Genomic DNA, 23,932 nt, shown 5'->3' on the forward strand with positions numbered 1-23,932 from the left:
TCCCCCAGAGCTGCTGCTTGCTCACGCCCATCGCCAGGACTTGAGACAAGGACACCAACAGAGCCTGGCTAGCTACACCTTGCACAGGTTAAAAAACACCCTAAATAGTCAAAAAGCCTCTTGTGAGCAGAAGTCCAAGGCACATCCAAACCCAGCCCAGCCGACAGAAGCATCATTCCCCACGGTCTGGGCACCGCCTCTCCCTGCCGTGCTGGGCAGCGCAGCCTGGCACAGCAGGGCATCCCGGGGCAGCTGGGGAGGTGCCAGCTCAGCAGGGGCAGCAGCTCCTTCCCAGAGGCGCCCCGCACAGACTGAGGCGTGCCACGGCTGACACCGCACCTGCTGCCCTCGGGGGACAGGCAGGGTGGTCACCAATGAGAATGCACACGCGTTCCTGTTGAGGTGATCAATAATTGATGCCCATTTCTCCTAAGGTTCCTTCAGCAGTTTTGTGACAACAGAAAGGAAAAAACCTTGCCTCTTTTTTGCTTTTTCATTTCCTTCATCACCTCCTACCCACTCAGTGCCCCAATGCGGGAATTTAAAGCAAACAGTTTCCATGGAGACCCAGCCCGCCGTCCTCCCTCCCCTCCCATCCTCCCTTCCCTCGGCATCGCTGAGCCTTCGTGCTCTCATGCTAAAAATATCCAAGATGGGATTTGATTTCCGCCGTAGCGATACAGTTTTATCAGAAAAATGGCAAATTTACAACACCCCCCTCCCCCTCTCGCAGCGTGGAGGAAGGCATGCTCTCTGCCAGCAACGGGGAATGAATCTGTTATTGAAAAGAAAGAAGATAAACCGGGGAAGCTGCAGTCGGCGCTGAGCCCTGGCTCCCTGAGCAGCCTGGTCTGCAGCAGGGAGCTGCCCACACTGCACCCCTCTCCTTCTGCCCTTCTGTAGGGGCTGGGTGCCATCCCAAGCGCTGCCCTCCTCCCAGAGCATCCCCGGCACATCCCACCTGCTCCAGCTGCAGCACAGCTCCGGGCAGAACGGCCCCGGTCCCGCCTGTCCTGCGGGGAGGCCACGGGACACACAGACAGCACACCTGTCCCAGCACCTGTGCCAGGAGCACCCGATGGACACGGGCTGGTGCCCCTGCCCACAGCAGCGCAGCCACTCTGGGGTGGCAGGGACAGCCCTGGGCATGGCAGGGACAGCCCTGGGCACAAACCCCGGGGCTCAAACCCCCCGAGCATGGCAGGGACAGCCCTGGGCACAAACCCCGGGGCTCAAACCCCCCGAGCATGGCAGGGACAGCCCTGGGCTCAAACCCCCGAGCATGGCAGGGACACCCTGGGCTCAAACCCCGGGGCTCAAACCGCCTGGGCTGCCTCCCCTGCCTGCTCAGCTCTGCCCCCAGGGCTGGGGACAGGGGACAGGGGACAGGAGGGGTCTGGGCTCTGGGCTCTGCAGCTCTGCTCTCTTCACTGTGTGTGTAAATCACTGCGTGCACAGCACCACACACAAAGCCTCCAACTGCAGATGATAATAAATTGGGAAGCACCATAAATAACAGCAAACCAGGCTGCCAAAGGAAGGATTTAGGTCATTCAAATCCCAGGCTATGAGTTGCCAAATGGAGTTTAATACTGATAAGTGTGGGGCAATAACTCACCACAGCCTCCTCCCTCATCCCCCATTGGAGCCCTCGGGGGCGTGGGGGCTCTGCCAGGGGGATGGGGAGGGGGCCCTGACTGGGAGCAAACCAATGGCTCAATGGCCACTCCTGACTCTGCCTGCCCACCAGGGAGAAAGCAAGTGGGACAACAACGGGTCCCATAACTGAGGACAAAACCTCCATCTGAAACCACTCAGAGTGAAGAAAAGCAAAGAGGCAATGAAAAATTAGGAGGCTTGTGGAGGAAATGTCTGGTAATGGGAGAGCCAGAGCACAAATCCACCCATAGATCCCCAGTGGAGGTCTTAGTGCATCCCACCACGCAGGAGATGGGCCCTGAGCTCAGAAAGGGGTTTGAGGACACAAACATTAAAATTACAACTGACTAACGCAGCCCAATCCTCAGCCTCTCAAGGAGGACTCCCAGGTCTGACCCTCAGTGACAGGCTGTGGGTCTGAGGGGGACAAGGAACAGACATCCAGGTGCCACCAGAGCAGGGCTGGGCACAACGTGCAGGTGGTGTGGGCAGCCTGGGCCATCAGTCCTGCCCCAAACTGGGGGTGAGGTGGGAGGGCAGGGGACAGCAGAGGTTAAACTGCAATCTAATGGCATGCAAAATCACATGTGATTGATTGGCATTGATTATCCCCTGCCGAGGTGAATCATAGCCTGGGAAACAGAAATCAATTCCACTGCATTAAGCCCAGTAAGGGTCTGGAGCATCAGCAAAGTGCCCTGAAATACCACAGCTTGCTGACACCACCGAGTGAAGCACAGCAAGCCATGGCATGGCACAGCATGGCACGGCATGGCATGGCACCTGCCTAACCCCTTCCATTCCAGTCAGGCAGAGCTGTGGGGAGGGAGGGTGGGTTTAGTGGAAGAGCACCATGCCCGAGGAGCTCCCAGGCCCGTCCCTGTGCCCGTCCCTGTGCCTGTCCCTCTGCCCATCCCTGTGCCCATCCCTCTGCCCATCCCTCTGCCCGTCCCTGTGCCCGTCCCTGTGCCCGTCCCTGTGCCCATTCCTGCAGGGACCAGGCTGAGTCAGGCTCACAGGACCCCAGCACCTTGGAGCTCTGCTGTGCAGCTCCTCACCACAACGACATGCTGCTGCTCCTCTTCCCCAAAATGGAATAACACTCCTAGACTGAACAGCTAAAAATACTGGCACATTCCAAATTTCTCTGCCCTCGTTACAGCAAAGAGGAATTTCGTGCTACCCAGCCTAGACAAAAGAAACTCCCATCTGGCAGCAGCCCCCGTGTCACTCAGCATCCCCCAGCAAACCAAAGCACCCCTTCCAGAATGCCAGCGTGCAAGAGTGTGAATTTACACCACCCCACCATCCTGGCCAGGTGTAATTTACTGGAACTGCTGGAAAGGAGAGTTCGGGAGGAAACAACATCAGGGAAGGGCTCAGCACAGAGGCTCTCACAGCCACAGGTGCCCAGGGCCAGGACATGAAAGGAGTGGGGCAGGCGCAGCCCCAGAGCCCAGTGCACCAGCAGAGACCATGCATGGGCTGGGTCATGCACAGGAGCAGAACAATAAAACAGAAAGGGAAGGGAAGGGCAGGGCAGATTTCAGGCACAGCCACAACTGAGCCCACCTGAGCAGGTGAGCAGAGGGAGGCAGAGCAGCCGAGCTGCCTTTGGCCCATCCAGCACCCATCCCTGCCCACCCGTGCTGCTGGGTCCTGGCTATGCACACAACACAAAACTCTTCCATCTGCACCAAGATGCACAACTCATTAGCTCTTGGATTAATGGCAATTTTTAATTTGTCAGGCTATGAACACCTTATTAAGCTGTTACACATCACACCTGTGGTGGCAGAACTGCACGTAAATCAAGACAATTAGCCCGGGACCCAAAGATCTCTCTGCCAGTGCAAATAACCCTGGCCTTGTGAGGAAAACCAACAGCTGCTCTGAGTGCCCAGAACACCCTGGTGAGACCCAAGGTGCCCCAGCAGGCAGCCCCACCCAGGCCAGCTCTGCGTGGGTGGGAGAGGGTCTCAGGGGCTCCCTCAGCTACAGCCCCGGCTGTGGCAGGACAGAAACCCTCTGTTTGTACACCGAGATAACCACAAGCCATGGTCTGCAGAGCACGGCAACTTCTTCTAAGGAATCACAGAATGCTCTGAGTTGGAAGGGCTCTGCAAGGATCATTGAGTCCATCACTCACGTCACTGTCCCATACAGAGATTGGACTCACAATTGGCAATATTTGCACCATGCTCTAACCAACAGAGCTAACCTTAGGGGCTTAAAAGCAAACTGACTGAGAGCTGGGCAGTTACTGAAACCCACCGTTTCCTGAATTATTTTTTTCTCTGTTTACTATTCTTTTCTACATTATTCATCATGCAGACACACTCGGGCACACCAGGGCAGCCCTCAGTGACTCCCCAGTGTGCCAGGCCGGGGTCAGGGACAGCACTGGGCAGTGACCCAGGCTGGCAGCAGCCTGCCCTGTGCTGGGCTGCCCCCACACCCACTGCCAGAGCGTTCCAGGCAGCCCATCCCACTGCTCTGTCCCTCGGCTCACGGCAGGATCCAGCTGCCATCCCTGTGCCAAGAGGCTTAGCTGCACAGCAGACACAACCTCCTCAAAATGGCTGATTTGGGCTTAGGAATAGTGATGGAAAATCGGAGCCCATCTGCAAAATACACCCTTAAAATAATGAGACTTTGTAAAAACCAGCTGAGCATTGATCAAGTCCTCCACCCTTTCCACATTAAAGTCTTTAAAAACTCCGATGATTTCTGCCATAGAACTGTCTGGGCACTTCTCATGCTTGGGCATAAAGGCATAAGCAACCCAAAAAGTGGCCTGGTTCCAAAATAGCTTCTGAAAACCTGTGATTTCCAGGGACATCACTGGTTGCTGAAGACCTGAACATTTGACAGAGGAAGATACTCACAGATGGTAACAATACGGAGCTCTTACTATTTACAGGATCTTTGTCTGCAGCAGGAGCACAAAAGCTGCTTTTCCCAAAAGCTAACCTGTGCTGAGCCCTGCAGCACCAGGTGTGACCCTCAGCACAGCCCTGTGTCCTGGGGGCTGCCCTGCAGACCCGGGGCTCTCAGGGCACGCCCTGCATCAGACTGCTCTCACAGACGAGGGCTCGGATGCAGACATGGGATGGATGCTTTCCAACACTCTTCATGTGCCATGCAGTCTGTCTTTCTGGTCATCTTGCTGCAGCCATCTGTTAGCTGATCAGCAAAAACTATTGACTGTTGAAAAATTTTAATTAGAAGTACACAAGTGTCAGCTAAGCGAGTAAAATTCAGAAGCAGCAATCTCTGCTCTCGTGTAGAGCAGCTATTTTCAGCTTACAGCCCAGTTTTGTTACCATCTTGCTCTGATGTCATTCTCTGTCACATTATTCCAGTTTGGTGCCCCTGGAACAAGCCCTTGGCTGAACATGGGAGGCACCACATGCACTTCTGCCACAGGAGCTTCTGACAGGAGCCTGGCCCTGGTGCCAGAGAGAGAGGATCACAAAGCACGTGGCCCACTGGGGATGCAGGGATGGGCACGGGGGGCTGAGGGAGCTGCCTAGGTGGGCCAGCCTGGGGCAGCACCAGCGCAGGAACACAGCTGGGTCAGACACAAAGGGTCTGGCACACGAAGGGCAATGGGGAGGGCAAAAGGGAGTGTGGCTGATGGAATATGGACACCTTCTGCATGGGAAACTGGCCCTTTGCCACAACGCGCCTCTCTGCAGGGAGCACCCACAGCAGCCACGCCCGGCACACTGGTGGCATTTGGAAAATGTTCTTAACGCTCCAATTCCAGTTCTACAGGAAAGCAAACACACCAACACCGTGCAGGCAGTCCCTGGCATTTGCTGCACAGATTTGAATTTAATCAGCCCAAAATGGCTCAATCCAGCATCTGGGGCCGTCCTAAGATGGCAGCACAATGGGGCTGGGGCAGGCAGTGCCACCCAGAGCCCTGGGCTGTGCCAGCCCCGCTCAGTGCCCATGCCTGGGCAGACAGGATATTTCAAACAACATCCCGGGCAGACAGGATATTTCACACTGACACCAGTGCTCCCAGCAGCATTTCCCCTGCCTGTGTCCAGCCAATCCCAGAGCCCACAGACCCTCTCTGGGAGGTGGCATGGCCTGTTGGCACTCCCCATTGCCCTCCTGGTGCCTTCAGGAGCCGGTGCCACTCAGGGCCCTCCCTCTGGGATGTGCCCCTTCCCAGAGTGCCAAAGGTGCCCGTGGCAGGTGGGCACTGCCAGGTGCTGCCTCCACGCGTGGCCCAAGGCCACTGCCAGCCACTGCCAGCCCTCCTTGCTGGGGCACAAACCCTCCACGAGGTCTGCAAGAGCTCAGGGGAACCCAGAGCCCTGCATGGGCCACACCACAACACACTGCTCCCTCTGAAACCCATCACAAACTAAATTTTCTGCCGACTTTAACATTTCTTCCCATGGAAGACAGATGTCTGTGCCATCATTTTCAATCTGCTCCTGGAAGAGCTTGTCTCAAGACATTTTCCTTGCAGTATTTTAATTAAACTTTCTTTCTTTCAATTTAGTTGGGTTCATTAAGTGATGTCCTGAGCCGCTGAAATGAATTGCTTAAAAGTGATTTGTGCAGCAGCTTGAAGGAGCAGATTGCAGCTATAAATGAGCCTGTCTTTGAACTTTACAAGTTTTGCACTTGGGGTGCAGAAGGCACCCAAAAGCCTCAAGTCCCTGGGGAAGGCCCAGGGTCTCTGTGGGCAAGGCAGCATTCCTGGCTGTTGCTGGTAAGTTACAGAGAGTGAAAAACACTTGTTTATAAACTGCAAGTGTAAATAACAAACATTTCTGCTTGGAAAATAACAAACTTCCTATATACAGCTATCTTTAGTGGAAACAAAACCCTTGTTTGTTACAGGGAATAAATTCTGGGATGTCAGAGGTTTCCAAACAGAAGCATGGACAGTTACTAGATCCAGTGAAAACCCTCTTCCCATCAGATGGTCAACAGCCAATAGACACAACTACACAACATCCAGCAACTTCCACCGAAAAGCTGCAGTGATAAACAGTATGTTGTCTTACAGCCCTCACCTTCTAAAAATGAGGTGAGAGCTGGGTACTTCATCTCTTCCTCCTCCTTGTCAGTGCGAAGGCAGGTTACGGGGTGTTACCTGACATTAGGTACCTGACACTGCTTCTATACACCATCCATGGTCTGCCCAACACTTACCCAAAGACAAGCACTGGGCTTCCCTCTCTCTGCTCCTGCCTGCTGGGGTTCAGCAGGAGCGAATCACACTGTTTGATCTCAGCTGCCTCAGTCACACGCAGCTTTAGCTCAGAGCTCCCCCCCCAACACACACCAACCTGCAGGCACTCTCGATGTCACTGCCAGCCCAGCCAGGCTCTGCAAGCCTGCAGGTGTCCTGGAGCGCTGAGGGGTTTGGGACAACCTCTGCTACAAGAGGGGTCAGCGCCCTGGCACAGTACCAGGGTCACATCCCTCTCGGGTGGCACAGCAGCATCCCCACGCTGCATTTGACACCAGCTACGCCAGGCAGGTGGAGCAGCAGCTCCAGCAGTTCCACAAGTGACATGCTGCCCCTGCAACACCCTCCCCACACAGGTACAGCCAGATCAGCCACGGCTGCGTGGTCTCCACCGCTCACTGCCGCTGCCACCGCCACTGCCACTGCCCTTGCCACTGCCGCTGCCACTGCCACTGCCCTTGCCACTGCCCTTGCCACTGCCACTGCCACTGCCCTTGCCACTGCCCTTGCCACTGCCACTGCCCTTGCCACTGCCGCTGCCACTGCCGCTGCCACTGCCACTGCCCTTGCCACTGCCGCTGCCACTGCCACTGCCCTTGCCACTGCCCTTGCCACTGCCCTTGCCACTGCCCTTGCCACTGCCCTTGCCACTGCCACTGCCCTTGCCACTGCCACTGCCCTTGCCACTGCCCTTGCCACTGCCCTTGCCACTGCCACCGCCACTGCCCTTGCCACTGCCGCTGCCCTTGCCACTGCCACTGCCCTTGCCACTGCCCTTGCCACTGCCGCTGCCACCGCCACTGCCACTGCCCTTGCCACTGCCGCTGCCCTTGCCACTGCCACTGCCCTTGCCACTGCCCTTGCCACTGCCACTGCCACTGCCCTTGCCACTGCCACCGCCACTGCCCTTGCCACTGCCACTGCCACTGCCCTTGCCACTGCCACCGCCACTGCCCTTGCCACTGCCACTGCCCTTGCCACTGCCCTTGCCACTGCCACTGCCGCTGCCCTTGCCACTGCCACTGCCACCGCCACTGCCACTGCCACTGCACGTCACAGGGCAGGCCTCACCCAGGGATGGGAGCGCTGCCAGGGCACAAGGAGCAGCACACTTCTGCACAACAGCATCACAGCACGAGCAGCTGCGGGACACTCAGCAGGATGCACTCCCTGCCCCTGTGCCCAGGGGTGTGCTGGGGGTAACGGTGTGGATTTTAACAGTTCTGCTGGAAAGCTGCTTCCCATTCTGAGAGAAATCTAGGCATTACTTAATTCAAAACAGAAAAAAAGCTGCACTCTGGGCTGTGAGCAAGTTTGGGCTTCATTCGGAAGGGGGAAAAGTGAAAATACTAATTAACCCCAGTTGTTGGAAGAACGCCTTGCAGAAACATTATTCAGAATGGATCACAAATCATAAAATAATAATAATAAAAAAAGCCACAATGCTCTGGGGACATTAAGCGATTACAGAGAGTTGTTATTTGGCTGATTTTCACACTTCATTAGCATGTGCATAATTTAACAAGTGAACGTGCTGAGGGCTGGCAGCACGTAAGAGCCACTTTCTTGAAACACCAACTGTAAATTGGGACACCACAGTTAGGGGGTTTGTTTTAAATCATGATGGAAAACCAACGGACATGGATTCCACGCCTTCAGCAGAAGAAAGGGATGTTCAGGGACCGCAGGCCAGGCAGAGAGGTGCTATGGGAAGGTGGCTGCCCCTTTGGACACGGCCCAGAGAGCCCAGCTCCACGTGGCTGGGAGCTGCCTCAAAGCCATTTAACACAGAATTAGGTAAATCTGGATAAACACAACACAGCGAATCTGTGACCTTCCACTGCTCCCCCTTGTCTGGCACTCCCCACAGAGCAGAGGGGACGGCACTGAAGCACAGGGTGGACAGACTTTGGGAGTTGCCATCGGAACAGGGAACCTTCCAGCACACCCATTCCCCTTCCAGCAGGGAGAGGGGAGGGCAGGAAACAAAGGGGAATTATCAGTACCAGGATGGGCACATCACAGGGAAGGGGCAGTGCCAAGACAAACCAGAGCACACGGGCCCAGGCTGCTGCAGCCCTCGCTCAGGCCACAGGGCAGAGAGCCCACGGGCATCCCACCCACAGCCTGGGACACGGGGGACTGCAGGCTGCACAGCCAGGGACAAGGAGGGCACACTGGGGACTGAAGGCTCCACAGCCACCAGCCAGGGACAAGGACACCCTGGCCAGCACCCAGGGCACGTGCTGTCCCCTGCAGGGCTCCCACAGCACCTGACAAGGTGGGCAGACACGGCAAGCACAGGTGTCCAGCACAAGGAGACCTGTGAGCTGAAGGCAAAGGGATGGTTCAGATCAGAGAGGGACGAGACCTCTGCAAGAAAAAAAATCTCTTGCTCCTTTTTCCCACACTGTGTGGCAGCCACATCTCTAAACACTGTTCCAGATTGTAATTTCCCCATATTTTAACAGAGATTCTGTTTATGAAACTGCAAGAGGATTTAGTACTTATGAATAATGCCATGTGGTCTGGGAGATGTTTCTTTATATGATTAACTGACCACAGGCCATTTGTTTTACAACAAAGAGGCTCAATGATCCGTGCACTCTGATTTATTCAGCCCCCATCTAATGCAGTGGCTGACATCTTCCTGGTACCCATATCTGCACAATGATGGGAGGAATGCAGACCATGAGAGCCTCTGCATGCCAGCCCATCAGCTGGGGCAGAGCTGAGGGGCAGGAACCCCAGATGATGGCAGGGAACCCCAGATGATGGCAGGGGAACCCAAATGCCACACCAGCTTTCACAGTGAAGCGGGGCAGGTTCTGCTTTCGAGTTCTCTCTCCTCACGGGGGATGGCTGCACGTTTCACCCACATTTCTGATTTCAGATACAATATTTGCTGCAAAGATAACGGGTATCACAAAATAAACTAGGAGAATTGATATCAGCCCTGTGCTATTGGGCACTGATGACACTGTTTGTTGATGAAATACTGGTGCACTGAAACAGAGTGTGAGAACTGGCGAGTGGATTTCACTCTGAACAGAAGTGGAACTGACAAATGTACTGTAATTGTCCAAATTGAGCAGCTGATGGCAAGTGCCTGGCATCCCCTGGGTACCACACACTTTCTCTCCAGCAGCACTCCTGTGTTCCAGGAAAGGATGCTGGAAATGTCACCTTCCTTCTGAATTTGGCTCTTAATAATGGAACAAGAAATGATACGGCCACAGAAGAAGTCTGAGTTTCTCCATGCAATGAACCACAGCAGTGCCTGGTTGGCCCTTTATGTTGTTTTGTTTTGCTGTACATAAGTAATGAGGAGTGAGGATGCAGTACTTTGAAGTTGAACTTGGGAGTATGAGCAAAGCTACTGTGAGGGTAATAAATTATGCAAAACTATTTGTGCTTGGAATGTTAATGTTTCAAGATGGTGCAAACAGGCCCTTTTTAAACCTCTTCTAAAAACCCAAAGAAGCCTTGGGACCAAACCATATGGTTTAAGTCAGCGGCCTATAGCAAGCTTAATGCTTCTGCCAGCCAGCAAGGATTTGGGCAATTAGTTTATTAATGTGTTTATGTAAACAAAGAGAAAAAAAGTTTGGGGAAAGTCTCATCCATTTCTCTCTGCCAAACTTATTGAGCATCACCAAACAGAGAAAATGCAAATCTAAGAAATTTAAAACCCAGCAAAGCCCCAGCCAGCCCCAGCACCCTGACAAGGAGAACTGGTGACCCCATCACATATCCAGGGCTCAGTGGTGTCTCACCAGAGCCATGAGGAATGGGCAAAATGGTCCCTCCCAACCTCAAGAGTCTATGGAACCCCAAGCAGAAAACTACAATATCACTTCCAGTTCATTATTATAAATCCCTGACTCAGGACAAGGAATATCTAATTATCCCAATTGCTTCTGCTTTGGGAATGGGCCCTTTACACTCAGATAAAGGTGCCTATAAACAGCTGCATTTCTGCCTGCTCAGGCTGCGGGTCGGGTTTTATACACTCTGAGAAGATTAACTTTATTCTTAGTGAAGAATTTAATTACAGGAAGCGATTAGCCAAGTGCTCCCAGTCAATAGAGATGCAGCACAAGCTGTGCAGGAGTGGGCACCTTTGCTCCTGAGCAGCAAGTCCAGAAACACCGACATTATTGCAAAGCCATTTGGGTTTTAAGTGACACCAGCCAGACCTGGATCTCCACAGGCCAATTACAACATGCTGACTTAAGCAACATTCAGCAGGGCTGGGAAACCAATGAAACAACAGCAGGAGACTGAAAGTCCATTTTAAAATGCAGGAATGCATTAGTTTATAGCCTTGTTTTCTAATTGCAACACTGCAAAAATCAATGGCTTTTGAAAAGTAAAAGAAGCACAGAAAACTGCTTGCAAACTCTGCCAGTCAGAAAACAGCACTTGCTCCTAAACGTAACTGTTTTCTCTGTCTTTTGGAGGACAGGACAAAAGAATGCCTTGAATATTTGCCATCTCCTGTAACCCTTTCCACTGCATGTTAATAACTGCAGCTATTCACTAATCAAGAAAAAACTGTAATTAAATATACCTAAAGCAGCTCTGCAGCCTCCAAACAGCACTGCCAAGGGCTAACAAAAACCCAGCAAGGCAGCCCAGGGGCCTGTGAGCAGGCTCCCATGGGAGGCAGTGATGTGGGAGCCCACACTGAGCACCCCAGGGTGACACCATGAGCGTTTCTCCACTGCCAGTTTCCACCCACAGCCCTGCCAGCCCTGTGTGGGCACTGAGAAGGTCCCAGCTGGATCCACTGCCCAGCAGCAGCTGCCTGAGCCTGACACAGCTTTTCCAGGGGGGGCTTTCATTTGAAGGCCTGAGACTGCATATGCAGAGGAAAAAACCCTTTTCTGGCAAACCCTTGTCCTCGATTTCATCACCTCATCAATAACTTTGCACATTGTCAGAAACAGATGACAGGGAAAGAAAGAGGTTTGGGGAAGCAGCAGCTCTCAGGAGATCAGGAGCAAGGTGGCTCCCAAGTCTGGGATTCTGCTGTACCCCAGAACCTCCAACCCGGGCACGGCCCCTCCCTGGAGCCAGGAAAGGCACTCCCAGCCAGGGAAGTGAAAAGCACACACATTGCTGCTCAGCCTGGCTGCTGCACCCCTGCGGGACATGCCCTGCAAAGCAGAGCTGGTGCTGCAGTGCCCTGTTTGGAGAGGAGGGCTGGCACTGCCCCTCACTCACTGCTGTGGGCACTGCCCGGGCCAAGCCACAGCCCATACACACCCTGAACAAGGGGGCAAACTGCTTAAACACACTGAACAAGGGAGCAAGGTGCTTGAACACACTGAACAAGGGGGCAAACTGCTTAAACACACTGAACAATGGAGCAAGGTGCTTGAACACACTGAACAAATGGGCAAGGTGCTTACACACACTGAACAAATGGGCAAGGTGTTTTGCCCATCCCCAGCAAATGCTGAGCCAGGGCAAGGCACCCAGCCTGACAGGGACAGACACCTCCTGCACACACAGGAACATGAGTGTTCCTGCTGAGACGAGGCCCTCCAGAACAGGCAAGGTGCAGCAAATGGATCTGCAAACAGCCTCACAGCTTCCTTCTCAAGAGAAAGCAGAGCCCTCCTAATTAAAGAAACAACGCCTTTAAGAACAGTACTCCAAAGCCCCTCTGGTTGCCCAGGCTGCTTGGGTCCCTGGCCAAGGCCAACACACCAGACGTGAGCACATTTGGACCTGCATTTAGCAGTGTGTCCATCATCAGCCAGGGCAAGGGAACCTCTGGGGTGGGATCTACAGCCCGTGACACGCCCAGGCAGCTTCACATGGAAACTGGCAGCGGCATTTGGCCCTGAGAGCCCAACTTAGAGCAGGGCTAATTGTATTAAGGACCACACAGCGTATTGCTTTATTTGTAATGCGTTTTAGGCTTCAGAGGCTGAGAGTCCCATCTGCAGGAACAGACTGTTGCAGGATTCAGCTATTAATAGCCACTGGTACACACTTCCAGCTGAGGGACACAAGGAGGGAGGAGACAAGCAGATGGAGATAATGCATTAGGGTGACACAAAGCCAAAAAAAGGATGATCCACTTCCCCACATCCTCACACACATCTCACGTTTGCAGCAGGGAACAAATGAAGTGTCACATGTGATTAACTCATAAACATCCTAATTAGAAAGTCCTTACATTCGATCAAATGTCCAAATATGACAAGACTTCAGTGTCCTCCCCAGAGCCCCATGCAAACAAGGAAACACAGCAGACTTCAGCTCCAACTTCAAAGCAAGGCCCATGCCCAGCCTGGCACCTGTAAGATGCTGTTTATGCAGTGCTTTGAGAGCTGCTGCTGGAGGTGTGTTGGATGAGAACCAAGAGCTGCTCCTCTCCCTTCTACGCTACACCCAGATGAATTCTCTGAGTCAGGCTGACCTCCAAACCAGCCTGCCAGCAGAAATGCTGCCACTGATGGCAATGGTGAGGAACTCTGACCATCCAAAGATCCATGGGAGACATGGATCTGGCCTCACTGTCACCAGGAAGAGCCCCAGCTGCAAGGTAATGTCTGCACAGCATCATCCTCACAATCTTGGGTGAATTCAACCATTTCGTGCCATGGGTACTGACAGCTGGCTTTGTTTTTATGCCCAACGTTTTTCTGCCTGATCACTTCCATCAAAAAGCTGAATACCCTGTTGTAGCTGGAGCTGCTCCATCAGTAACACCTCGCTGCTGCACATTGCAGGGCTCCTAATGAAAAACATTGCATCAAGTTGCCAAATGCCAGTGTGAAACAGGACCCATAGCCAGGATCTGCTGCAGGAGCGCCAGACCTGAGCTCTGCAGGGGCAGAGGGCTCCCCTCATACCTGCAGGATGCCAGCAGCGTGACAGCCCAGCAGCTCTGGGGCTGCTCCATCACCTAACACACTTGCTAGCAGGAGTCTGGAGGCTCCACAGCGACTGCAGCTCCAGCCCCATGCCCATCCCCTGGCTGCTCTCCACACAGAACACAGCAGCAGCGCAGCTCACAGCTCACAGCACTGCTGAGCAAAGCCAGCAGAGCTCCTGGCACTCACAGGCATCACCAGGGGCAGGCAGGGTCCCACTGCACTCCAGCCACGACCTGCAGATGGAAATCATGCTGGACTCTGGTGGGACTCTGGCTTCTGCCAAGAAATCAGGCAAACAACAGCCTGCCCATGGATCCCTGCATGAGTCGAATCCTCCAGCTGAGAGCGTTGCTCGAACAGATCTTCCCAAGCAGAGGCAATCGCAGGCAGACATCTGGCACACCGTTCCTGCTAGCCAGAAACGTTCAATGGGGAACCAGTTACAAAGCAACACTGCTCACGCTGTTATTATAATTAAGAATCTGTCAGCCTGCTGAAACGAAGGCCAAGTTTATTTAGGGATTGTGAGGGAGGGCTCTCCAAAACAGCCTCTCTAATTCTCTCTGTTCCATTCCCCAGATCCCACAGAGATGCATGTTTCCACGGACAGCTTGTGGCTGGAGCAACCTCCACCAGTGCTGACCATCACCGGGCACTGCTGGGCACAGCATTGCTGACCATCACTGGGCATTGTGGGCACAGCATTGCTGACCATCACTGGGCACTGCTGGGCACAGCATTTCCCCATCCCCAACAGCAGTCAGGGCACCAGGGCAGGGTGAGAGCAGGGCAGGAGCCCAAGGGCACTGACTGGAGCCACACCAGCTCAGATCACACATCAAATCTCAACTGACACACATCTCTTGCCATGAGCTTGCTATCAGCTGATGAGGACCCAGATATCAAGAATGAAAACACCTAGATGAAACTTTAAAAACCCATTGGTCTTCCAAAGGCTACAACACCTTGAAAGTGAGCCGGTTTAGGGAGCCCTGCTTGTGTGGCTGTTCTGGGCTGGGTTCGCTGAGGCCACAGATGAACCAGGAGCCATTTTGGGGTCCAGGGGTTCCCCCACTGTTGCACATCTCAGCAAGCTCGTTATCAGCATTTGGAGAGGTTCAGCTTTGATACCCCTTGCACTAAAATGAGTTGCAGATCAAACCAGGCAGTCAACAGAATTTTTAAATTAAACTACAAAATTATTTAAAATCCCCTTTGAGGACATTATCACAGGGTTAACACCCACTCTTGGCTTCAGATAATACAGCAGCAATAAATGGTAATGTGCTCTATGAAACATGATTTATTTTTGCTGAGCAGGCTTGGCATTATAAATCTCAGCACTCTTAACATTTAAAGTTGTTATTCTAATGACAAAATAGACATGAGGGAGATAACAGTCTTTATCTCCATTAATGTTTTATTGTTGTTCAGAGAATATGGATATGGACTGATCCAAGCATAGGAAAATCACAGCAATTTGTTTGCACATTGGGGAAGCTGAGATAATGGTTGTGCTTTATGACCACACCAGGGAATCAGCTGAAATGCAGGACAGAGCAGATCAAAATGAGGGATTAATCGGCTGCTTTGGTTTCTGGTTTATATTCCGGTTACATTTCCATTCCCAGGCCCTGCCTTAGCATGACATTAGAAGAGATGGTCCAACAGCTGACTCGTGGCACCCGAGGAAGTGAGGAAACAGGCTTTGAATTAAACAAACGGGCTGCACAACAGTTGTGTGCAATGCAGACAGGCAGCACTGCCGGGGAGCAGGATCCTTCTGAGCCGACTCTGCTCTCCCCGAGCCCTCGGGGCCCTGCAGCTGCCTGGGTGCCACAGCACAGAGCTCCTGACCCGCCTGGCATCTCACCTCCCTCCCAAGGCACCCCAGAGGGCCACAGCACCCTCTGTGAGCTGAACCTGAAACACTGAGCTGAGCTGCTCAGTGGGGGCTGTGCTCTGGAGGCTTCAGCAGATAAAAGCTGAAAACCAAAACAACAGAAACTCCAGACAAACCACACAGCCACCTGCCCCATCCTGGGACCCCCTGGGCCAGACAGGGCAACCCTTTCCCCTCTAGAAATCAGGTGCATAATGCACCAGGGAAAAACAACAACCTGTGCTGCCCTCATTGCCTCCAACAGCTCAGTCACAGCTGTTCTGGGAGGATGGCAGGGAGGCGAGCTGGGGGCAGCATTCCCAACCGCTCACAAACATCACACCACAACACACCAATGTGCACATCTGGCCCCCGGTGTCCAGCTGCTGGGGCAGGTGGCCACGGTGGCATCTCAGCCTTTCCCAGAGCTCTGGGGTCAGGCCAGACCAGTTCCAGGTTTGCTGTGCCTCAAGTGCCCCTCCGCAGGGCAGGGCAATGGCCTGCTCTCCAGGTGATGGGGACTGGGGAGGGCTGCAAAGAGCTCAGGTGCCGCTGCCCAGGGCAGCTCTGCACAGGGATGCTGAGCTGAGAACTCGGGGGTCTTTTGGTCAGCGCCAGGCAGAGCGGCTGTGCAGCATCAGCACCAGCACCGGTGCGCGGAGCCCCGGGACGTGCCTGGGCTGCCTGGGCACTCCCCGCCGTGCCCGGAGCCCGGAGTGCCCACCGGCACTGCCCGGAGGCGCGGTACGTGCCCGGGACCGGCCCGGTACTGCCCCCCGGTACGTGCTCGATACGTGTCCCGGTACGTGCCCGGCACTCCCCCCGGCGCTGCCCGGAGCCCCGGTACGTGCCCCGGTACGTGCCCAGTACGTGCCCCGGTACTGACCCCGGCGCTGCCCGGAGCCCCGGTACGTGTCCCGGTACGTGCCCGGCACTCCCCCCGGCGCTGCCCGGAGCCCCGGTACGTGCCCCGGTACGTGCCCCGGTACGTGCCCGGCACTCCCCCCGGCGCTGCCCGGAGCCCCGGTACGTGCCCCGGTACGTGCCCGGCACTCCCCCCGGCGCTGCCCGGAGCCCCGGTACGTGCCCCGGTACGTGCCCCGGTACGTGCCCGGCACTCCCCCCGGCGCTGCCCGGCCGCTCCCGCGCTGCCCGCGCCCCGGGCCCGCCGTGCCCGCAGCTGGGGCGCTGTGCCGGCTCAGCGCATCGCGGCGAGCGCCGCCCCGGGAGCCGCAGCGAGCAGCAGCCGCTGTTTGTGAGCCGCCTGATCAGGGTCCTGCCCGGCCGGGCGCGGCTCCGCGGGCTCGCCCCGCTTCACCGGCACACGCACCTCTCGCTCACCGCGCCCGGAGAGGCACCGGCTCCGGCAGCAGCGCTTCCCGGCCACCCAGCCCCTGGCACGCGTATTCCCAAAGGATTCTTTCCACAAGCATTTATTGCCCCAACCAATCACTAACAAACAAGCCTGGACTCAATAGTCTCGGAGGTCTTTTTCAACCTTAATGATTCTATAATTCTATGGGTCTAAGCCTGCTGGCAGGGGTACACCTCTGCTCCAGCTTGCAGAGTTAGGGAAGCTGATGATCACCTTGCCTGCCACAGCATTAGGCCCTTCCACCTACCGACCTTCCTTCTAGGCACCAGATCTCACCAGCTCTTTTGGGAGGAGGCATCAGGGCTTTGGCACAGCCCTGCAGGCTCCTGCTCCCACCAGCAGCCACAGGAGCGACCTGCTGGCTCAGATGAGGAGCACATCCCACCCAGCATCCTGGCTCCAACAGACAGCAGGTGATACACAAACAGCAACCAGCAACGTTTCCACTAACATTCTCCTGTCCTCTGCAATGTACAGCCCAGGGGGCTCATCAAACACAGGTGATCTCTCTACATTTAGTAAATCTTGACCACTCCACCAAGGCCCTCAATTCCATTTCAAAACCTGTTGATGGGGCAGTCCTGGCTGGCACCCCAAGGATCACCTGCAAGCACCCACAGCATAGCTCAGGGTGTTGGGCCTGAGGGCCTGACCAGGGCTGGGTTCAGACCTGCTGCAGCTGCAGACCCCACAGCAACAGGGACCAGGGTAACCCCAGGCTGTGAGGCCAGACCCCTTTGGATGCTGTTGGTGTCTCCTGGAAGTGCCCCAGCTTTCCCCAGCCCTGGAGAGGCAGCAGCTTGGTTCTTGCACAGAACTGAGGGGACAGAGGCAGATGCAAGGCATCACCATTGACCAGGCACCCTCCTCACAGTCCATCTGCAGTGGGTCAGCCACATCATTGCCTGCTCCCAGTCCTCTCAGTAATCTCTAGATTACAGAGTCCCTAGGCACATCTATTCTCTCATTAATCTGTAGATTAAAGCATCCCCAAATCGGCTTTGACGTAGAGCACTGCAAACAGTTGAGTTATGCTGTGCTTCTGCAGAGATCCTGTATGAGACAGAATAAGGGATGGACCCACATGTCTGTGGGTCCTTCCCACCGGGGGGAGCCCAGGCTCGGGAACTGGAAGGGATGTCTAAACACAGTACACGTGTATAAACAAAAAGCACAAAGGATGTGACTGTGTTTCGTAACCGAAGTACTCATGTGATAAAACAACTTCACAGAGGTTCCCAGATTAACTAAATCTCAACCCAGATGAGCTCCAAACAACAACTTGCATCGTTTTCAACAACAGAAATACCCAACAGCTCTTGCCCTAAACCAGCACTGGGAGATGCTTCACTTGGTGCTTTCCTGGAGACTACCTGCAGATTTTTAAAAAATCAATCACTGTACCACAGAGAGCTCGAGGCAAACTTCCCTGGCATCAGGGAGGGGGGCACTGGCATCAGGGCCCCTTCCTGCAGCACCATGGCAGGGCAGGATGGGAATGACTGAGATGCTGACAGATTCTTACAGAGGGAGTAACAAGATTAAAGTAGGAAAAGGAAATAAAGGCTTAGTGATAGATTTTGCAAGAGCAAAACCCACTCGGTTTGGGAAACACCCCCTCAGGAGATGACACACCTGCAGGGGCATTGGCCAGGCCCAGGGAAGGGTGCAGGGAGCAGCCAGGGTTGGCTGCAAGGCGTGGTGACTGTCCTGCCCAGCAGGGCCAGCCCTGGCACGTCCCCAGGGCCACGCAGCTCCAGCAGGGTCAGCCCGGGCCTGCAGGGGAGAAGGTCCCTTGGCAGAGCCATTGGGAAACACGGACACCCCCAGGGGACGGGCCCCGCGCCGCGGGCCTGGCACACGAGCGCTCCCGAGGATCCTCCTCCAACAGCGCAACCACCGGCCGGGCCACCTCCCCACCAGGACCCGTAAGGACACATCTGCAACGAGCACGTCTAGAAGTGGAAGCTGCTCCGATGGTTGTTTGTATTCAAATGTCTCAATTTGTCCTACTTTTGGCTGGGCACTCAGCAGAATTGCCAATGAAGATAGATTTAAGCAAAACAAGAACAAATCAAGCATATTTTCTGGACATTTTTCCCGTGAGATCTGCCGGTGTGCAGCAGCGCTCTGGGTCGGAGCTGGCGCTGCCCTGGAGCCCGCTGGCCCCGCTGCCTGTGCCCGGCAGACCGTGTGGCACAGCCGGGGACGGGGCTGCGCTCAGCACCGCCCTGGAACCCGAGTCCATCGGTGCAAGGGCCCCGCTTCTGCTCAGCAATGCTCTGAGCTGCACAAGAACAAGGCATTCAAACGTGCGCTTGTGAAATACCATCCTCACCCCACATTTGCATGAAAATACCAGACCTATTTAAGTGACAACGACACTTCACTAAAGCAAATTACATAACCGGCTATTTCCCTCAGCTGACACACCAGAGACACCTTCATTTGCAAAGCAAGTCTGCACTTGCTGCACAGCATTTGGAAGGATTTTCTTCTTCTTAAACAAGATACCAGAGCGTTAGAGGCATATACTGCTTTCACATGCAGGAAAAAATAAAACTCAATTATCAAAATTTTTTATCTTAGCAGAATCTACCATTTCAATGTGCAGTCAGCCTCCCTCTAGCAGAACCCCTGCATGGAGTCAGGAGTTCTATTCAGCACGAAGGGAAGAAAAACTCCCAGCTGGCAGACAGCCATTAAATCCCCTGCTGCACTTGCCCCTGCCCTGCCGCCGCAGCAGGGATCTCACCGGCTGGTTCTGTCCTCTGCTGCACAAATGCCTCTGTGTTTCATTTCTACCGAGAGGATTGCCGTGGTTCCCTAGCACAAGGTCCTTCTGAAAATGCCAGCATACGGCCACCGATTACAGACAGCCTGGATCTTACCACTGAAAACCCCCAGAAATCACCGGCAGAAATCACTGCGGGCTCATCTCCACCTGGAAACCTGAGCTCCCAGCAGGTCACAACAAGGTAGCTGTAGCCTCATTTCACATTTGCTGGCTGTTGCAGCTGCCTTTCAGAATGCAGCAACAGCAAAATCATCCTTCAGAGAGCACAGCACATGGCGATGTGAGCCAGACAACCCGGAGGTCCCATCGTGGCCACAGCACCCTCCTGGAAGCACCGGCCCACGCCACCCCTGTCAGCAGGAGCGTCAGCGTGGTGCGGCCTCCGCAGGTCCGTCAGTGGGCCCCAGGGCAGGTCTGCCCACTCCGCCCCACAGCACGGCCTGCTGTGCCCCACAGCACGGCCTGCCGGCCCCACAGCACGGCCTGCCGGCCCCACAGCCCCATCCTGCCGGCCCCACAGCACGGCCTGCCGGCCCCACAGCCCCATCCTGCCGGCCCCACAGCCCCATCCTGCCGGCCCCACAGCACGCCCTGCCCACTCCGCCCCACAGCGCGTCCTGCTGTGCCCCACAGCACGGCCTGCCGGCCCCACAGCCCCATCCTGCCGGCCCCACAGCACGGCCTGCTGTGCCCCACAGCACGGCCTGCCGGCCCCACAGCACGGCCTGCCGGCCCCACAGCCCCATCCTGCCGGCCCCACAGCACGGCCTGCTGTGCCCCACAGCCCCATCCTGCCGGCCCCACAGCCCCATCCTGCCGGCCCCACAGCACGCCCTGCTGTGCCCCACAGCACGCCCTGCCCACTCCGCCCCACAGCGCGTCCTGCTGTGCCCCACAGCACGGCCTGCCGGCCCCACAGCCCCATCCTGCCGGCCCCACAGCATGCCCTGCTGTGCCCCACAGCCCCATCCTGCCGGCCCCACAGCATGCCCTGCCGGCCCCAGGCCCGCCGTGTGAGGCTCCCGAGCAGAGCAGCAGAGCCAGGGATGCCCAGCACAAGCCCTCCCCAGCACCTGGGGGCTGTCACACTGAGCACTTGCATTCCAGCTACACACAAGCAACACAAAAAACATTTCTTTGGCTCATCAGGTATTCAAAGCTTTCCATTACTATATCAAGCCAAAGATTTTCCACGAGATAAACTCTCCTTTAGCCATGTGACAAAATTCCCAAAGTCTGGCTTCCTCTAAGTCTCATGAGGATGACACCATAAGTGAAAGCCTCTTTGGCTGCTAATTAAGCTACAAATAAGCCTGCTCATGCTCTGGTATGGAGTCTGGTTTTTGAAGCCTCATTGAAGGTGTCAGTGCTGCCAGAAAGGGTGGGGGTTCAGTTTTGCTTTACATCAGCTGCACTTTCCTCCTGAAGCCAGGGAGCAAAGGGAGGTTATGGCAGAGCTGATGCGAAGTTGACAGCTCTTCAGCTACCAGGGAAGACAGCAGAGGCAACAGCAGCTCCATCCCCAGCCCTCCTTCACCCCTCGCTGCCGGAGCTGCCTTTGTGGTGGCTGCAGCAGCATGTGCAGGCTGAGCTCATGTTCTGATGCCTGAACCGAACATGGCCACACCATCTTCTCTGCTCTTGAGCTATTATGGGAAACCACTTTCAAATGCACCATGAGCCTCACCAGGGCTGTGACATTATCCATGTGCAACAGCCTTGGCATCTCCTTGCATCTGCAACGCACCAGTCGGGATGCACTTCGCTACACCTTCCTGGAGCAGCTTGTACTGAAAATAACCCCAAACCACTGCTCCATTGACGAGATCTGCACCAGCGTTTGTCGTATTCCGCACCCCACAGCGGCTTCAGCCACCTGCAGCACCGCGAACGCCCTCAGGGGCTGGGGAAGCGCATCCCGAGCCGCGGCCGCCGCCCGCATCGCTCCGGCGAGCCCCGCATCGCCCCGGCCCCGCGGGTGCGCTCCGGCGGGGAAGGGCTGTGGGGGCTCGGGACCCCCTTTCTCCCGGATCAGGAGGAGCGGGAGCTCCGGAGGGGCCGGCTGGGGGCGGCTGCGTCCCGAGCGCTGCTGCGGCGGCTCTCGGGGCCCGGGCTCAGCGGCCCCGCTCCGCCGGGCACCGGCCGGCCCCGGGAGCCCACCCAGGGCACCGGCGCTGCTGAGTCACCGCAGCGGCCCCGCCGCGCCCGCAGCGAGCCCCGGGGCCGCCGCCGCGGGGCCGGGCAGCCCGGGCCGGTGCCGGTGCCGGGACAGCCGCGGGGAGGGCGCGGAGCGGGCCGGGCGGGGGCCGGGGCCGCTGCGGGGCGGCCTCACCTGCCGCGGGCGGGTCGGGGGCTGCGGGCCGGGCTCACCTTCCGTGGCATAGCTGTGGTCTCGCAGGAAACTGCTGCTGATCTTGCGGGTCTCAGCGTCCTCCTCCATTGACGGCGGGCAGGCGGGCGCGGGGCGTCAGCAGCCGCAGCCGCGGATCCATCATCCCCCCCCGCGCCCTGCTCCGCGGCGGCGGCCGCCAAATGCGGCGGGGGGGGCGCAGGGGCGGCGGTGCCCGGTGGCTCCTCCCATACGGCACCGACCGGCACCGCGCGGGCGGGCGGAGCGCGCCGCGGCCCCAGCCCCGAAGCTGCTCCTGCTGGAGACGGTCCTGCCCGGGGATGCTCCCGCCACGGGAGAGGCTCCTGCCCTGGGACGCGCCCTCCTGCTCGGGGGATGCTCCTGCCCGGGACGCTCCTGCCGCGGGATGCTGTCTCACCTGGTGACGCACCTGCCCCGGGGATTGCTCCTTCCTGCCCGGGGCCTCACTGGCCCTGCTGGACACCCCCGTCCATGGGGAAGCTCCTGCAGCCTTCAGGCAGAAGGACTGCCGCTCCCTGACCCGCCTGGCCAAGCACAAGATCCCGGCCCAGGGCTGGCAGCAGAGCCTTTTTTGGCAGAGCCAGAGCGTACGAACGGTGGGAGTCCCGGGACAGGGGACGCAGTAAGGACCATGCAGGTGGCCATGCGAGCAGTGCCCACGGGCAGCTGGTCCAGGCTCACCCTGCCTTGACTTTGGAAGGGATAGGAATGGTCAGTGATTTATGACCATTTATGACTCTGGTGGCATCCAGAGAAGATAATGAACCCAAGGGCTATGGGGGAAGGGAGGGCTTTCCTGTTCAGGGCACATCTGTGAAAGCACAGGCTGTACTCTGGGCTCATCATCTGGTGCTCACCAAAGGGAAACAATGGGTCCAGGAAGAAGCCTTGGCACTGGCTGAGCCCCTGACAGACACAGGGAGGAAACTCTCAGGGGAAAAGTTCCCTCAACTCCAGCGCCTGAATTTGGAAGTAACATCCAACCGCAGCATCAGGGCACAAGAAATCCCCAGCCAGGAGCAGTGCACACTCTGGGCAGCAGTGAGAGGACAGCCACTACTCCCCACTCTTACCCTGACCCACAGTGTCCCTCCTGGCCCCCACTGTCACACTCAGACAGCTGCTGAAGGGAAACGGGCACAGACACAGAGACACAGCCTGGGGCCTGCACCCCACAGCACCCCACAGCACCCCACTGCTCCACACTGCTGTCAGACCCTGAGCACACCTGGTTCACTGTGCACAGGAATATCACCGGTGCTGGCACTGGCCGGGTGCAGCACGAGCTGGCACACATGGGCACAGGCCCATGGCACCTTCCCACTGTGTGCCCACCCAGCCAGCACCCCTCGAGACCCCCACACCATGGGGGAACTGCAGAGCTCAGCACAGGAGCTGCTTGGCAGTCCAGGGCCACCTCAGCGGGGAGTGTAATTGTTACTGCAACAGGAGGATGCAGAGGGAACGGACAAAGATGGTGGATAACATTGTGAATACAGTGGTGCACTGCAGCTTGATTTCCTCTCCCAACTGTAGTATCATGATTAAAATCTCATTGGGAAGGTGCAAGATTTATTATTATTCTGCTGAGATTCACTGCCTGCTTGGGGGCTGCTTATTCTAGGGGAAGCACAGGAGAGAGCACCTCTGAGCAAGAGGACTCAAGGACTCCAGTACGTCCAGTATGTACATCTTTTGGACAGCATGTTCATCTTTTGGACAGCATGT

The 23,932-nt window shown here is 56.2% G+C and overlaps 1 protein-coding gene across 1 annotated transcript in view; it reads right to left on the bottom strand.

The window, feature by feature from the left end:
* Positions 1-22,330, bottom strand: part of PPP2R2B (protein phosphatase 2 regulatory subunit Bbeta) — a 39,842-nt gene extending 17,512 nt beyond the window's left edge. The window contains exon 1 of the mRNA XM_058815128.1: positions 22,204-22,330. Within this exon, the coding sequence (XP_058671111.1) occupies positions 22,204-22,273 (70 nt within the window). The 5' untranslated portion in view covers positions 22,274-22,330. The remainder of the gene's footprint in view (positions 1-22,203) is intronic.
* Positions 22,331-23,932: the final 1,602 nt, after the last annotated feature.

This window comes from Ammospiza caudacuta, chromosome 16 (assembly GCF_027887145.1).
Source record: "Ammospiza caudacuta isolate bAmmCau1 chromosome 16, bAmmCau1.pri, whole genome shotgun sequence".
Lineage (NCBI taxonomy): Eukaryota > Metazoa > Chordata > Aves > Passeriformes > Passerellidae > Ammospiza > Ammospiza caudacuta.